At 40.2% G+C, this 16,802-nt stretch overlaps 1 protein-coding gene across 2 annotated transcripts in view; it reads right to left on the bottom strand.

Moving 5' to 3' along the window:
* Positions 1-14,371, bottom strand: part of MSH6 (MUTS homolog 6) — a 33,594-nt gene extending 19,223 nt beyond the window's left edge. The window contains exons 1-11 of one of the 2 annotated variants that reach the window (XR_016109359.1): positions 13,334-14,358; positions 12,487-12,583; positions 12,130-12,232; positions 11,992-12,045; positions 11,809-11,883; positions 11,451-11,519; positions 11,030-11,113; positions 10,339-10,533; positions 9,139-9,686; positions 8,926-9,055; positions 6,006-6,094 (exon numbers count right to left, since the gene is read on the bottom strand). Coding sequence is in view for 1 of the 2 variants with exons in the window: in XM_088975560.1 (XP_088831686.1) it covers positions 6,006-6,094; positions 8,926-9,055; positions 9,139-9,686; positions 10,339-10,533; positions 11,030-11,113; positions 11,451-11,519; positions 11,809-11,883; positions 11,992-12,045; positions 12,130-12,232; positions 12,487-12,583; positions 13,334-14,189 (2,300 nt within the window). In the remaining variant the exon portion in view is untranslated. Of the gene's footprint in view, positions 1-6,005; positions 6,095-8,925; positions 9,056-9,138; positions 9,687-10,338; positions 10,534-11,029; positions 11,114-11,450; positions 11,520-11,808; positions 11,884-11,991; positions 12,046-12,129; positions 12,233-12,486; positions 12,584-13,333 lie in introns of both variants that reach the window. The other variant, XM_088975560.1, reaches the window with a different exon arrangement.
* Between the last annotated feature and the right edge of the window lie 2,431 nt (positions 14,372-16,802).

The raw sequence follows: 16,802 nt of genomic DNA on the forward strand, positions 1-16,802 counted from the left end.
CTAAACGTCTAACTGCATAGTTTAAGAATCCAGAAGTGCAAGTCACCTTAACTTGCCCTCCTACACAAACAGCACATTGAAACCTATGGTGCTCAAATACTGTTATGGGCCCGGGCGTAGGATCTCATCACGGGTCGGTCTACGGGGAGAACCTCTTGCTTCCCCTTGCGCCTTCCCATGCGAACAGACCCTATTGTGGAAAACCGAATGGGTGATTTGTCCAAGAGACCACCCGAACTCTCCTCACTCTTCTCTTGACTAGAAACTGAATACTTTATTCCCAAATCACAGCTCCTTAAATAGGAGATTACAAGAGGAGACTCCTTGCTCCATTCGACTAAGCTAGGACAATCCAACTTTAAATCAAACTCCTACTTCTAACAGACTTCTAACAGAACTCAGTTCTTATCTCTAATAGATAAGTAAGAACAGAACTCCTACTTCTAACAGACTTCTAACAGAACTCAGTTCCTATCTTTAATAGATAAGTAAGAACAGAACTGGAATAAGTAAACTATTGGCGAGCTGGCAAGAAGAGCTGACGTGGCAAGATAAGCTACTGTGTGGGCCCCCCTCTCTGCTGCTGCCGGCGGCAGTAATTCTTCCCATGAATGCATAACAGATACAGATTTGAACACAGGAAACAGAGATACAATTCTTCATTCCCAAAAGTTCTGGACACAGAAATGGGTATAGGTATCCCACATTATATGCTTATATCTTTTTTTTATCAATAACAATTTCATTAATTCACCAAAAAAGTTACATAAGGAAGACAAACACACTTATCTTCCAAAAACAGCAAAGGTTCTCAAGAAAAACAAAAGAATAGGAAGATACAATAAAGTTACAACTTAGCCCAAAACATTGAATCCCTTTCTGCCCCTTGTTTAGCTAAACCATCAGCTAAAGAATTGGCTGATCTTTTAACCCAGCACATCTTAACTTCCATCTCCTGCACCAACCACTTAAGTTTCCTCCTCGGATTGTTGTACTTCCATAGACAATTGCTGTCTACATTCAGCCACCCTATCACCACCTCCAAATCCCCTTCAATTAGGAGTTTTCTGATGTTCATCTCCTCAGCTTTCTGGACTCCTTCCATAACTGCAAAGATCTCAGCTCTAAGGGAGTCACCCACCCCAATTGGACCGAGAACATGGAAAAAATGACCCCATTCTCATCCCTAAAGACACCCCCAATCCCTGATTGTCCAAGGTTCCCCCTACTACTCCCATCAAAGTTTAATTTCATGAATCCAACAGGTGGAGGGGTCCAATACACACTCATTACTAACTTGGTCTGTGTGCATTCTGCTATTTCACCCCACTTCCTCAACATGTCATCCACCGTGTAATCTGTGAATAGTTCCAAAGATCTCAACCACTGAACTAAAGGGAAGAGAAATCCATCATATGGATAGCCGAACCCTGCAGGTAGGTTGGGCGAAATTTCAAAAATTTCTCTCCCGTATGGGAATCACCATCCCTGTTTTAGAAAACTGCATTTTCAATGATCAATCTTGAACCCTAAACCAGACTAGATCTGAAACCAAAAGGGTAAGAGAAGGATATACCTGATACAGAGTAGTAGTAACTCCCAATGAAGGTGTTCACGCCCAAGGAGATCACCGAAAATTGCTCCCACTGAAGATGACACAACGTAGGGTGGAGCAAAATCAACAGGGTGGTTCTTCAGCAAGAAACTGATTCTTCACCAAGAATCTGATGGAGGGCGAGTGAGCATGACTTCATATCAGTTTTTCTCCCAAAAACTTATATCAAGAACCTTTCTTGATCACTCCTACAGGTGGAGATCGAACTGGCAATGGCGGCAACAGCAGGAGAAGGCAAGAGCAGAAAATGGCATCAATCCAATTACAGTTGTCTTCTCTCTTGAATCAATAATCTTAAAGGATGAACTGGGGTTTGCCCTTCTCTATTTATAGCCTTAAAGAGAGGTTCTCCTAATCCAAATCTTGTATTTGGATCTGGACTCTCTTTAAGAGATAAGGATAATCCCTTATCTTATCTACAGATAAAGATCAGCCCTCCTAATCTGATTAGGAGTTTCCTTATCCAAATCTCTATTTGGATCTGGACTCTCTAAGTGGATAGGGACAATCACTTATCCTATCTGTTAATTTAAATCCTAGAACCGCCCCTTTTTAATTAATCATATTAAACCAGTTCAAATTGGGCTTTAGGCCCATTAAGTCCATGTGCTCACTTATCCTCCAAACTGCTTCCCAGTTGGATATCCTTGTATGGTGTGGGACTCGAACATTGATCTACACATCAACCACATGGGTTCAGCCCAAACTCTGTTACAAGGCCTGGCCGAATTCACTGTAGGAAAAAGTGAACCCCTGAGTCCATCACCATGGGCTCTTAATGGGCCCAACATTTACACTAAATGGTCCCTGGGTCAAGCCACCTTATAAAAACCCAAGGACTGTGGGCAAATGCAAGATTAGCCCATCAGGTATTACCCTCAATGGTCTTACACTTAACCTCTCAGCCCATAATGATCAAACACTGCCCGACAAAAAATGACCTCTCCCTCAGCTGCAAGGTATAATGTTGCACTCTCTACTCACATGGATCCAAGGAATTAAAACCTTTTGCAAACATTTTGAAACCATAATATATATATATATATATATATGTATATCTCTATATAAATATATTTTGCAAAACAAATTTCAACGGTTGAAATCAACTGCCGGCAGCTTTGGTTTCCATCAAAGATAGTGCACCCCCGATCATTCACTTTATTCGACAAAGGGGCTAATCCTGTCATTATGATCACCCACTCAGATGAATTCTCGGATTGTCCCAACATACCCAGGTTTTAACCCCCTCTAAGGATCTCACCGTTGGCATATCAAAGACAGCCCAATCCAACACCTAGTACAGTATCATAATCGAGTCTAGGGGTCAAGTGTAACATTCCAGTTTTGCCCATCTATCTCCAAGGTCCAGGCCAATACTGGAATTCTGGTCCGATTCAGGGTTTCAAGAAAACCCACACTGCATGTACCTCAAGTCTCACCCTGGCAACTGAGACAAGCCACCCCAACCAACTTGACGGCACATCAGTGTCAACCTTGGTAGGATAAATCTCCCCAGATCTATCCAACGACTGTAAAGATTCTAAATTAACACGAGTCTCATATGTGTCCAATTTAAGGGTATTACACAAAAACACACCATAATAACATGAATCAAATATGTATTTTATTCATTTACATTAAATGTCATAATGTACATCATTCTGATTGGAGCTAAGGGCATACACTGTCTAACATGAACAGCCCTAATATGAATGATAGCCTTTAGTTCTTCCACCCCTCTCTCAGCTTTTGAAAATATCCTAAAGTTTCTTTCTTCCCATAATGTCCAACATACTGCAACCCTCAGTCCTCTCCACATAGTCCTTCCCCTTTTCCCTACGCCACCTGAAGAAAGAAGGGGAAAAGAGGCCCTATAGATCTAAAGGAGGGTTACATCTACACCCAAAGAGGGAAATGGCCCATTCCCAAATTAACCTCGCAAAATGGCAAGACACCAGTAGATGAAAACCAATCTCCCCATCCGCTTTACATAGAACACACCAATGGGGTGACAAACAAGTATTGGGTCTCTTCGTTTGGAATAGATCACCAGTGTTGAATCTTTCCAGATAGACTTCCCAAGAAAAACTACCAACCCTAGGAGGGATTGCTCTACACCAAACCTCATCAACAGGGAAAGGAGGAGTTCTAGGACTGGTGGATTGGCTTAAGACTTTGAAAAATGAAGCACAGGACAAGAAGCCAATAGGGGTAGGGGTCCAAATTCTAGAGTCCGCCCTTGTGGGGTCTAAGACAACATTATCAAGGAGTCCAATAAGGCTTGAAATATTGTCGATGTTTGAATCCCTCAAAGCCCTTCTTAGACCCAAATTCCACCCAAGCCCAGAAGTGGAAGAGGACGGGGTGATGAAGGATGAAATTGGCTCATTTTTAAGATCAGATAAAGCATACAAGGAAGGAAACTGATCCTTTAGAGGGGCATTCCCCACCCAAGTTTGTTCCCAAAATTTGATGGAGTCACCGGAATTCAGATCATACCTGATATTAGGGGAGAAAACAGGAAGCAGATCGTGAATGGCTTTCCAAGGAAAAAATCTTCTGGTCCTAACTCTGATTCCAACATCCCAACCATTGTGCTCCAGCCCATGTATACTTTCCACCATTCTAGCCCATAGCTTCTCCTTCTCCAAGGGGAACCTCCACATCATACCTGATATTATGGGAGAAAACTGGAAGCAGATCGTGAATGGCTTTCCAAGGAAAAAATCTTCTGGTCCTAACTCTGATTCCAACATCCCAACCATTGTGCTCCAGCCCATGTATACTTTCCACTATTCTAGCCCATAGCTTCTCCTCCTCCAAGGGGAACCTCCACAACCACTTCCCTAGAAGAGACATATTCCTTCTTCTAATATTCTCAATCTCCAAACCACCACAAGTTTTACTCCTGCACACTACCTCCCAACTGACTCTACGATCCCTCTTCTCCTCTCCTGGCTCCCACAGGAAACCTCTCATCAACTTCTCCAATCTATTAAACACCTTCACTGGGATTTTAAACACAGACAGGAAATAGATGGGTAAATTAGCGAGTGTGGCCTTAATCAACGTAATTCTTCCACCAAGAGAGAGGTAATTCTTTTTCCAAGAGACCAATCTCTTTTCAAACCTTTCCACCACCGGGTTCCAAAAGCTCTCCCTCAAAGGGTTATCGCCTAATGGCAACCCTAAATAATTCAATGGCCACCCTGAAACTTCACACCCCGACACTTCTACACTCTCCCTGATCTCTCCCTCCTCCATATTCACCCCCACTACGCAACTTTTCCCAAAGTTCACCATCAAGTTTGACATTTGCTCAAACAATTGTATCACCAACTTCAAGTTCCCGATAGAGCTCACATTACCACCTTCACAAAACAGAATCGTGTCATCAGCAAACTGCAAATGAGTGAGGGGGTTTCCTCCCTCCCAACTCTCCACCCTCTAATGAGACCCCTCAAGTCTGCTTTGCGAATCAATTTCCCCAGAACCTCCGTAATTAGTATGAACAAGAAAGGAGAGATGGGGTCTCCTTGTCTTATACCCCTACTGGCTGGAAAGAAATCTATCAATATCCCATTCACTAACACTAAATAATGACAATTCCAGACACAACCCATGATCCAATTGCACCATCTAGCCCCAAACCCCAATTTCATCAAGACTTCCTTCGAAAATTCCCAGCCCACCAAGTAATAAGCCTTTTCCAAGTCAAACTTACAAACCACTCCCTTCTTTTTATCCTTCTTAAAGTTCTCCACACTCTCATTACCAATTAAGATTTGATTAGTGATTTGTCTTCCACTCACAAAAGCTCCCTGATTTTGTGCGATGATGTCTGGCAAAACCTCCTTCAGCCTCAAAGACAACACCTTAGCAATGATTTTATATAAGCTATTCACCAAGCTAATTGGCCTAAAATCCTTTGGTGGGAAGCATCTTTCACATTATATGCTTATATCATGTGTTTATATCTAGCTTTTGAAGCTAATTGTCTTTAAGACTTATGCCTTGTCGTATTTAATTAAATTTCTATCATGTTCATATATTTTTATAGAGGTATCCAGGTATCATACACATCAAGTTACTTCTTTCCATAACATATTAGAATCCCAATAAGAAATTTCTAAAATTAGTGGGAAAGTAAACAATGTTAACATTGTAAATCTTAAACGAATCAATATCAGCCTAATTAGACTCCACCTACATACTTCTTGTGTTTGTAAATGCAGACTTTTGGGCCAATCAACAAAACAGAGTTAAGCTACTATATTCATTTTGAAGTTTTTTCCCCAATGGCATTTCTTATTTTCCTTTCTACTATGATTTATCTATCCATCTATGTAGTCCAAATTAGCCATTTTAAGTGCTGACTACTCCATCTCACCTGCTGGCAAAGAGGCGTGCCAGCAACCGCTCCATATCCTGAAGTCTAGACATCTCTTTTCGAAATTCAACAGCAGCAGGTAGAACTCCCTAGCAAGGAAAACAAACCTCATTAGCAAAAAATAGTAAAAAGATATAACACCCAAGGACACAAGTACAATGCCAAAAAAAAGCAATCTGCACGTCACTTGCAACACAGGTTTCCTGTGTTGAAATGACACAAAATAGAAAAAATTACAGAATGCAATCAATTGTAATTTTTAATACAAAGGGAAAAAACAGTTTTTTTCTGCTTGATTAAGAGAGAAACTTCTAATCAGTGACAGTTCTTAGTGATGACAGGGACTAAAGGCATCTTTCTTAAATTTGTAAATGTGTTTAGTTTGCCTTCACTGAGGGAGGCTTTGTGCACAAATGTTTCTAAAGAATATGAAAACATTTCTCCAATTTCTCTCCATTAAGTACCTCTAGTGGTTTCATCTTATTTTTGAAAAAATAAATCCAAGTGATTGAGAACACTCCTTTTTTAGCATAGTTCTCCAAGATGGTAGTAATTATAAGCTAGCAGGTGTTGTACATGACTCTAAATTTGAATTCCCTACACCCTCGTGCCATTCAGGAAAGTTGCAACCAAGAGCCTCATCTTTTTAAACCACCTATTGGTACATAGTGATTGCGTGATGTTAAAATGCTGAAGAGAAGCTAAGGATATCTACCATTTTTTATCTTTAAAGTGAACAATACATATGAAGCTTAATCTTATGGTTATATGCCATCCATTAGAGAAATTGTGGACACATTCATGGTAAAAAGCAATTAAGGTCCCCTTCATTCGGAGCATCATGGAATTATCTGCCTTTGTGAATCAAACCGGTATCCATGCTAAAAAATGACTCCACCAAATGCGTGGTGTTGCAACCTGGAGGAATTAGCATGTTCGGATGGGACTATGGAGAAAGCCCAACTTGACCTCTTGGCTTTACTAATAAAGGCACACGACCAGCGTTTCACCATTTGCAGTGTGATGTAAGAATATAAACAAGAATTGGAACTGGGAGAAAAACAAATTAAAAGGGGGCTTATCCATCCAGAAGTGGGAGCTAGCTCTTCTTGTTCTCAAGTGGTGTGTGGTAAAGGGAACTCAGCATCATACCAAGATCTGCCTGCCTCTATCAGAACAATTATTCATAGAAAGGTGTAAAAGACTGTTACGAATTGATGGCCAATCGTAATCATGTGTTGTTGATTCCCATATTCCATCTAAATCCAAATAAATGGGAGGTACATAGCATTAAACCCCCCTTGTCTAGGCCTGAAATCATCATTCATAAGAAAGCACTATAATCAGCTCTGGGCGAGGGAGAAGCACTTTGTGGTTAAATAATTTTTCAGTTCTCAGGCTGAAAATGTGACAACTCATTCCCATAGAACTTCATAGGTTGTTTTCCCATTCCTACCATCCCGTGGAGTGCATCTTTCTACAAGGTATCAACCATTGACCACACTTTCAAGGGAAAAGGTGATGAACGGGATCTGTTTTACCATATTATGTATTGTATGGGAGCAGCAATGCCAGACCATTTCATCATCGATTATTCTTTTGCTCACATAGTGTTTGGAGCTGGTTCATCAATCCTTCAGAATTGTGTGTTTGTTACTTGTACAATGAAGGAGCTTACTTCTTTGTAGTCCCTATTGAACTTTGGACAGAAAACCAAGCTTTTATGGCAAATCCCCCCTCCTTTTGCAATGTTAGGGCACTTTGAAAGGAGAAGCCCAAATTTATGATTTTGACAAGTTTGATGAGATGTCAGGGGTCATGGTTATAGTGTCGTCCATCTATATTCAGTTTAAAAGGCCATTAACCAATGTTGGTCTCAGTTATCATCTATCCAAAAAAATGTTGGTCCCTGCAATCTGGGGTCTTGGGAGAGGTAGAGACCTAACCTTTGGCATTTTTGGCACAAAGTGACTGCTCGCAGACTCAAAGCCAAATTCTAATGCTTGTTAGCCCATGATTTTACTATCACACCAAGCAATGGCCCCTATCTATGATCAATTCAAAATTCCAAATTTGCAAATTTCATGTTGAAGTGGGATGCCTTGATTTCAAGATCCTTTCTGGGTGCATAATCATGTAGATATTCACAGCTCCTATAGACCCATTCTATTTTCATTAATCACTATAATCTTAATTTTACTGTCCAAAGAAAAGGAGCTTTACATATAATGGAAACCAACAATTTCCACAGGGGAAAAGATATCCCTCTTTATATAGTCATTTAGGATGCCTGAATGGAGGATAAGACTCACAAGCATCTTTGTAGTTTAGAAACATACATAAATCTAAGCACATCATAAAATTGAAAACAAGACGAATTAGAATTCGTAAGTTAACCGCCCAATAGTACCGATATTCTCAAAGAACCATTCAACCTAAAAGCTTAAGCTTTTAGGTAAGGTCCTTGAATAGGTTGATGTTCTCTAACACGCCCCCTCACACGAAAAGCCCATTTGGGCTTGAAGCATGAACAAGCACAGGCCCACCCATACCTTGTGCTGAAACTTAATTAATTATAATGGGGGCAACAAGGATCAAACACTAAACCACTTGGTCAAAATGACTTTGATACCATCTCAAAGAACCACTCAACCTAAAAGCTTAAGCTATTAGGTGAGGTCCTTGAATAGGTTGATATTCTCAAACAAAAAGAATCCAGATGTCTTGAATAGTTAAATCATGAGTTTTGGAAATCCCAAAGCATTAAAAAACAATTGAACCATAATGCAAGCCCTTCCACGATTAAAATTTTATGTGTTATCTATTTTTCATGGATTGCAAAGTTTAAGGGTGATTGCAAATCCCATTAGATGAACCTTTATAGATAACCCAAATAAGCCCTTTATAATATGCCGCTTACCTTCAAACATGCAACTGCATTCTGGCGTTCCCTAATCGACACCACATGGTACAGAGGCCTTGCAAGCCAGCTTTTAAGCAATCTTTTCCCAAATGCAGTAACACAGTGATTTAGTTGTGCATATAGTGTCCTACATAGGCAAGAAAAAACACATGAGAATATCAGCTCAGAACCCTAAAGGTGGAATACTAAATCAAAATATGCCAAAATTACCCTGAAGATCCTCCATTTTTGTTGTTCTCAAATATCTCTAGGTTCTCAAGGGCAGCTGCATCAAGTACCATATATGATTTTTGTGGGATATCAGGAAACCCTGAGCAGGGAAGCAACTCAAATTTAGCAAATCTAAGCAAAGTCTCATCCAGAAGAGCCTGCCTTAAATAGAAAAGACACCCTCCAAAAGCAGAAAGGGCACAGCTTCCATTGTCTCCCATACTCGCTAGCTCAGATAAAACATCTGGTAGGCACCCTGAACCATCACTCCCAACACTAAAAGCAGAATTACCCAAGCTAGCTTCATTCACGGATCCAGACACACTTTGATTCAGATGCTTGTAAATTCTCCTAACTTCACTAATGGTTTTCTCTGCATCCCAGAATTCCAAAACTGGAACCAAATCGTTGATCAAAGGACTTCTTGTATGTGTCAGTAATACTTTTTCAGTTTCAGGACTCAGCACATGAGCAGGTTTTATGATTTCTACAGGTCTTAACTCAGAGAGTAGGGAACATAAGGAATTGCGTTCCATATCATCTCCAAACTGGTAAGAAAAGGATAATCAACCAAATGCAAAGTCAGAAATGTGTATGTGCATATGACTCACTTTTGTTCTACCTTACAGCAAAGTTTGGCATTGTAATTAGGCACTGTTTTTAACTAAAGAAACTGCTTATTGTTCAACAAAATCTTAATCATGTGATAAGATCAGGTTGAGTATCAACAGTTTCCTAATCAACTAAGTGAGCACTAGACAGTTGTAGTCTCAAACAGTGCAGTATCGGATTAAACATTTGAGAAGTTTGAACGAATACGGAATTAGTACAGATCATAAACATCAAATCTTCTCACATGGTACACATGCAAGAACCTGGATACAAATCAACTAGTTCCAAATAACCAGAAAAGCCTGTTCTTGCAGTAACATCCTAGGAAGAAAGGCCCTTAAATCATGGTTTAGGATCATTCCATCAGTTATAAACATTTATTTGGGAACATTAAGGCAATGTTTGTTTTGAAGGAAAAAGTAGGGAAGAGTAGAGAATTCTATACAAGGTTTGTACAAGTCTCCTTACATTTTCCTTCAAATCAAACACAGCGTGACCTTTTTCTCTCTTTTTTTTTTTGAGTAATATATGTCGTTACATTTACTAAAGGGGGAAAAACAGTGAGAAGAAAAGGATCTGAATTTCTACCTGTCCAAGCATAAACCTACTTGTAGAAACATCAACCACACATACACCAATAACCACATCCTCTTTTTGTTTCCCTGAAATCTGACAGCCTTCACTCACTGCCATCAGGTAAGAAGCATCAGGATTGACTGACATCATTTCACCTTCAGTCAGTGTTCCTTTTGTGACCACAGCACATATTTCACGTTTCACAACCTTGGAAGATATGAGAGCACATCAGTCGCTGTTTCTTTGTTCTTGCATTCTATAGCATGAAATTATAGCCATCAAGTTAAGTGCCAAATTTTGCAAAAAGAATTTTAGATGCAATGAAGAGTAAGCACGACTTATGTGATATTTAACAACAAACTAAGGCACCAAATCATATATATTATGCTCATAAATTAACAAGAGATATGGCACTGAACAGAAAGGAATGGCAAAACAGGAGTCATATCTGATTCCACAAGGCATAGTTGAGTTGAGTTATTGATACAGAATCCAGACCAATCAATGGACACACATGCAAATCCCATGGACCAAAAATCAAGCCCTGATCATCTGATATAGTGAACTCTTTGGGATAGAAGATCTACTGTTTCCTATCAGTTGTGGCAGATGAGTATGGAGAAAGTAATATTTCAGCATTCCCTTGCCACAAATATAAGAAACCATTGTTACTAATTTTGGATCTCATAAATAATAAACTAACCTTATCTTTACAGCCTTTCTCTTTGCGACGAAGCTCAAGCTGCTCAGGTGTTTCTGTTTGTTCCACAACAAGAACTCGGTAACCCTGTTCTTCCAAAATAGTAAAAGTAAGGCCCCACCCTAAAAAATACAATGTACCCCATATGGGCTATTCACATAAACATAGACTTATCTCCAATAAACTTCAGTTATAATGTGTAAAGCACAAAAACAAACTTTAAAAAAGTATCATAAATGGAAATATCTATCATGGAAAATGCATCAATAGAGTGCTTGAGACTTGATTTCTTTGGGATCTTTGGCATTATGTGCATATTCATTATTTTACCACATTAATAAAATTCTCAGTCACCAATTAAATAATAATAATAATAACAACAACAACAACAATAATAATAATCAAAAGATCTATCATACACAACCTTTCTAGCCAATTTCTCTACATTGAGTGAGAAATTCTTTTCCGGGAATCCACAATGAGGTTGCTCTCCCTGCAAACATGTGCAGATCCTCAAAAAAGAGTTTATGACATATAATTAGAAAATTAAGATGAATGCATACACAACAGAAAATTAAGCATGTACAAAATGTTAATATAGCTGCATTTAAGTTTCAGAATATAAATCCCAAATGGTAGTTATTCTTTTTCTCAAGACCTTAAATATCTTGTAAAATTGTAGCAAAGATGTAAGAAGTCATAAACAATGGTGTAAAAAGCCCAATAATATGCAATGAATCAGGAAGGTAGTGACTAAAAAAAGTTGCTCAAGTCACGCATACCTTCATGTATTGCAAATCAAGTTCTTTTGCTCCTATATGTGCATCCATTTCAAACAGTTCATAAAACTTGCCCATCTGCCCCAAAATGGATAAATCATTTATCAATTGGTTCTTTGTATAGACATGGATAACTTGGATGAAAATGCCATATCTCAAATAATTCTTTACCAGTTACAGCTGTACCTTGAAAAATAGAACCTTGTCCATATGCTTTGATTTAAACTCCCACCATTGTCTCTACACATTGAACAAAATCAGCTAACAACAAAAGCACAGAGAAGAAACAACAAGACCATGAACTATTCTTTTAAGACAGATTACCTGGCCGCCTGATAAGCTCTTTAAAAAGTCACTAGGCAAATAAAGAGTTTTAGGATCATAATTTGCATCTCCAGGATGTCTCCTTTCAGCGTCTCTGCGTCCCCTGCAATTATTGACAAAAAATGAGCAAATAACATCAAAAATGAAATTAGGGTAAACATAAACAAACGAATCCTCTATACAGTCACTTAGGATGCCTGAATTGAACATAAGATGCCTCTTCAATATTAGAAGCACATGTAAAGCTAAGCACAACATAAATTGAAGACAAGAGGAAGTAGAATTGAGAGGTTAACCACCCAAAAGTAATGATATATGAAGCGAAGATTAAAGGAAATTAATCCTATAAATACTTACTCCCCAAGAAAGCGTAACTTTTCTGCATCACGCAAGGCAAATCGCTCTGCAGAATCACCTGTTAAGGTGTTGCCAGTAATATGAGATACATATCTCCCTGCAAAAATGGAAAAGATTCCACAGTAAACAGCCAACCATAATAACCAAAACATTCCCCAGATAGCTGGGACCAACAGTGGATAATGGCCTAATATTTTTTGCTGGTATTTTACGTGAACACATGTGAGATAGCCCATGTGCTACACTTTCACATTAATAAACAACAGAAATACTACTATGCATAGGGTAGATGGCCTAATCAATAAATAAACCAGATCTATGGGTGCCATCTAGATGAGTTTGTTGTACAAATAGCAGCCAGAACAAAAATCTGTAACCATCCAACGGTGCAGAGAGAAAGACCAACGCAGGGTAGATGATTTCATCCAATCAAATTTATTTGATTGGAGGGTTCCCTGGTTTTATGCTTAATGAAAATAGAATGAAGGCATTGGTCTAACAGATACCAGTTAATACTGCAATTATAGTAAAAGCTGGTCCATCTGAGCACTTATGTTTCTACACTCCCTGTCATCCCATTATATGCATTGACATAGCATTCATTTTAAATAAGGCAAGAAAACAAGATAAAAACTCATAAAAAATAAATAATTGGAAACAACCATTTCTGCTTAAACAACGTAATCTTAGAATATTCAACCAAAGAGATATTCAAAGCTCCAAAAGCATACAGATAAACCCTTCGGTGCTCCAATAAGCATAAGGAACTACCCTCTTTGATTTCATTCTCATATACGTCAATGCATTTCCCTAATCTGGATGTACAATGAAAAATCGTTTCACTTACTATTAGCATCACTTGCGGCCTCTACTAGCCTGCTTCCACTGTCCAACGTAACCTTCGTCACATTCAACACACCCTTCTCAACATTCCCAACACTCTTGATCTTCTTACCAGAGCCTACCTTATCCCATTCGAAATTTTTTCTCTTTCTGGAAGTCATATTTTTTCCACTAGATTTTTTAGTGTCTTTAACTTCCTCATTGACCCCCTCTTCCTCTAAATCCATCTCTTCTGAATCATCTTCAATAATCTCCTTGCCTAAATTTTGCCCCCAGTCTTCATCTGTGGAATTATCCCCATCACTTGCATCTTCTGCATTCTCCTCCTCGTCTGGAACTACATTCTCACAAGCGGAACTCAGACGCAGCCGACGAAAACTTCTGACCTCCTCCTTCGTCCACTCAACCTTCTCAACCCCGAGATCCAAAACTTCCTCCTCAGCATCATCATACTGTACCAAATGCTTACCAGTTTTTTTATTAAATGATTTGACACAACCTTCATACCAGCTTTTGTCCAACGGCCAATAAACCCTAAGTCTCTTCCCTACAACCTCTTCTCCATAGAGTTTCTTCCCCGAAACGGGCGTTGTTACAGCTTCAGAAAGAGGTGTTAGAGGAGAACGACAGGGAGATGGATAAACTACTAGAGGGGGCTTTCTTTGTTTCGTCTCCGAAGGAGACGGAGTTGGAGCAGGGCTAGGGCTGGTACTAGGGTTAGGTTTGGGGTTTTGTTTCGGAACAACCGGAGAAACAGAAGGGGAAGTTGAGGACTTGCCGGGGGAGAAGAAGGACGTGATTTGGCGTTGTTGGCTGACCAACGGAGAACGTCCATTGCTGAGGCGACGAGAAGGAGCCATTAGAAATCGCAGAGGAGAAGGAGAGGGAATTCGAAGGTCCGAGGTTGATATACCGAGTAAGGACTGAATGATGGCGGGAACTAACGAGGGAAAATCCCGGGAACTGTTTCGGTTGCAGCAGTTTGGCGGGAACCTGGGAGCGTATGCACAGTGCGCACCCCAACCTTTTTCTGACAGAAAATGCACTGAAGGCCGAAGCAACCAAAATATGGCGGCTGACGACATCACGACAATAGAGAACGAGTTCATTTTCAGCGATTTGATGAGTCGAAGCGGAATAAATACCGATCCGATTCAGTTTCTGACGAATACGGAATAGCCGAACTGCCTAGTGTGATAGTATAAGCAACCCGTGAGGCGTCCGAGACAAGGTAGGACAGGACAAGCCATGTGTGTGATGCAATATTAGGAATTGTTCGATGAGATGGACTCCACCAAGGTTAGTAGCATTGGATCATGACCTCAAGTCGTATGGGCGGAGTTCTCTGCTTGCTCTTGCTGGTTCATGGGAGGTGCCGCTTATGTGCTAAAGGGGGATGGCCATGATGAAAGGCGACTGGGCGCCAATGTGAAGGGTTTCCTGTATGCCAATGATGAAGGGCACCTGTGTGCTATGTTGATAGGCAACCGCTAGGCCAAAACACACCCGTGCTTTATGAGCAACAAGGTAGCTCGATCAGTTCAGACACGGGACTGGCGAGGTGTAGGGACATGCTTAGGCCAAACCTATGTGCAGAGCCTCCCCACCATAGTGGCAGCGCAGTATCAGTCCATGCACTGTCCCCATAGGCATGTATGCGCCCAAGAGGAACCCAGGTAGCGATGCTAGCCATTAACCAGGGCCGCCCTGCAAGGGAATTTGGTCTAAGAGTGCAAAGGTCAGGCACCCAATGAAGTCGACCACTCATCCTCAAAGAGTACGTCAAACTTTTAGAGTCTGCCTAAAGATGACATCAATTATCCCAAAAATCTTACAAACGAAAATGACGGTGATGTCCCTTAACGTAAGCTTGCTAAGCGTAGACAAGGCTAAGCCTGTGTCAGACCGTGACAGCTTGTCGCCCCACACAACATGTGACTTATGTCAAATCGCACACGGTGGGGCATACTCGCGTGTGGGGCTAATGCAACAGCTATTAATTCGTCCCATTAGCCCCAAAATGAGCCTAAACTTCCTTTCTCTCATACAACATTTTAAAAAAGACTGGAAACGAAACCGTTTTAGTCAGCGGTTTCCGGGTTGATGGTCCAACCGTCCGATTCAAACAAATGGTCTGCTCTGACAAATAAATTAATAAAATTTAAAAAATGATAAAAAAACATTGAACGGGTCGGCGGTTTGATCGCCCAAGACAACGGGTTGTTGACTTTTTCAATGGTTTTTTGCCAATTACTGGGTTTGGAGTAAAACGGAACCCATTGCCTGGATCATTCCCAGGGCGAATGGTCTGACCGTTCAGGTTAACGGCAGTTTGAAAACCTTGCTCCCATATTCCCACTCCCTCAACCTCAAATCATGTCTGACCTCGTTCTACTCTTCTCCGCTCGAGTTCAGATCCAACTCCATCTCTGGCACCGGTAATCACTATGGCCAGTTCACTGACACCAGGTATGCTCCAACCCTCATATTTTGTTATGATATTTGATTTTTTCACTTAAAATCATAGAAACCCTTGTTTGATATTTTGTTTTTCATTTCAAACTAGATAAACATTTTATCCTCTCTTTCTAACTCCCTCTCTAGTACCGGCAATCGCTTTGGCTAGTTCACCATCGGCAAGTATTCTCCAAACCAGAGAAACAAGGCACTCCCCTTATCTGAAATGAAGAAACCAAATATCAAAAACAAAATACAAGGGTTGGAGAGTACTTGGTGACGATGAACTAGCTGGAGTGATTACTAGTGTCGGAGAGGGGAAAAAAGTTTATATGGTTTGAAATGAAAAACAAAATATCAAAGGAGGGTTTCTCTAATTTGAAATGAAAAACCAAATATCAAAATAAAATACGAGGGTTTGAGCGTACCTAGTAATGGTGAACTGGCCAGAGCGATCACCATTGCCATAAATGGAGTTGGATTTGAGCTCAGGCGAAGGGGAGTAGAACGGGGGTCAGACATGATTTGAGTCAAGGTTTTCAAACTACCATTGACCCCACTCGGCCTGGAACCATTAAGGCAACTAGTTTCGTTGACCCAAGCAGCCGAACTGTTAACCCGTTCAATGATTTTGATCATTTCTTATTTATAATTATTTTATATTTTTTTAATTTATTACCAAATGACCCGTCCATTCGAACTGGACTATCGGACCATCAACCCAAAAATGGTGGTGAAAACGATTATGGTTGTGATCGTTTTTTTTTTTTAATGTTGATTTGAGGTTGAGAGGAGGAATATGAGAAAAAATAGGTTTAGGCTCATTTTGAAGTTAACGAGATGAGCAAACGGTTGCCCCACCGCGTGTGACTGAACATGTCGCAGTCGCACGTTGTGTGGGGCATTTGTGGGGCGGAGATGCGAATTCGATACATACTGAGGCTGGTGTAAGGAGAAGTCTATCAATATTACTGCGTATCCGAATTCATGTCACGGGGTAAGTTCTCAATGATTAC

Source organism: Nelumbo lutea, chromosome 3 (genome assembly GCF_056320005.1).
Source record: "Nelumbo lutea isolate HS-2025 chromosome 3, American lotus-T2T, whole genome shotgun sequence".
In the NCBI taxonomy this organism is placed as follows: domain Eukaryota; kingdom Viridiplantae; phylum Streptophyta; class Magnoliopsida; order Proteales; family Nelumbonaceae; genus Nelumbo; species Nelumbo lutea.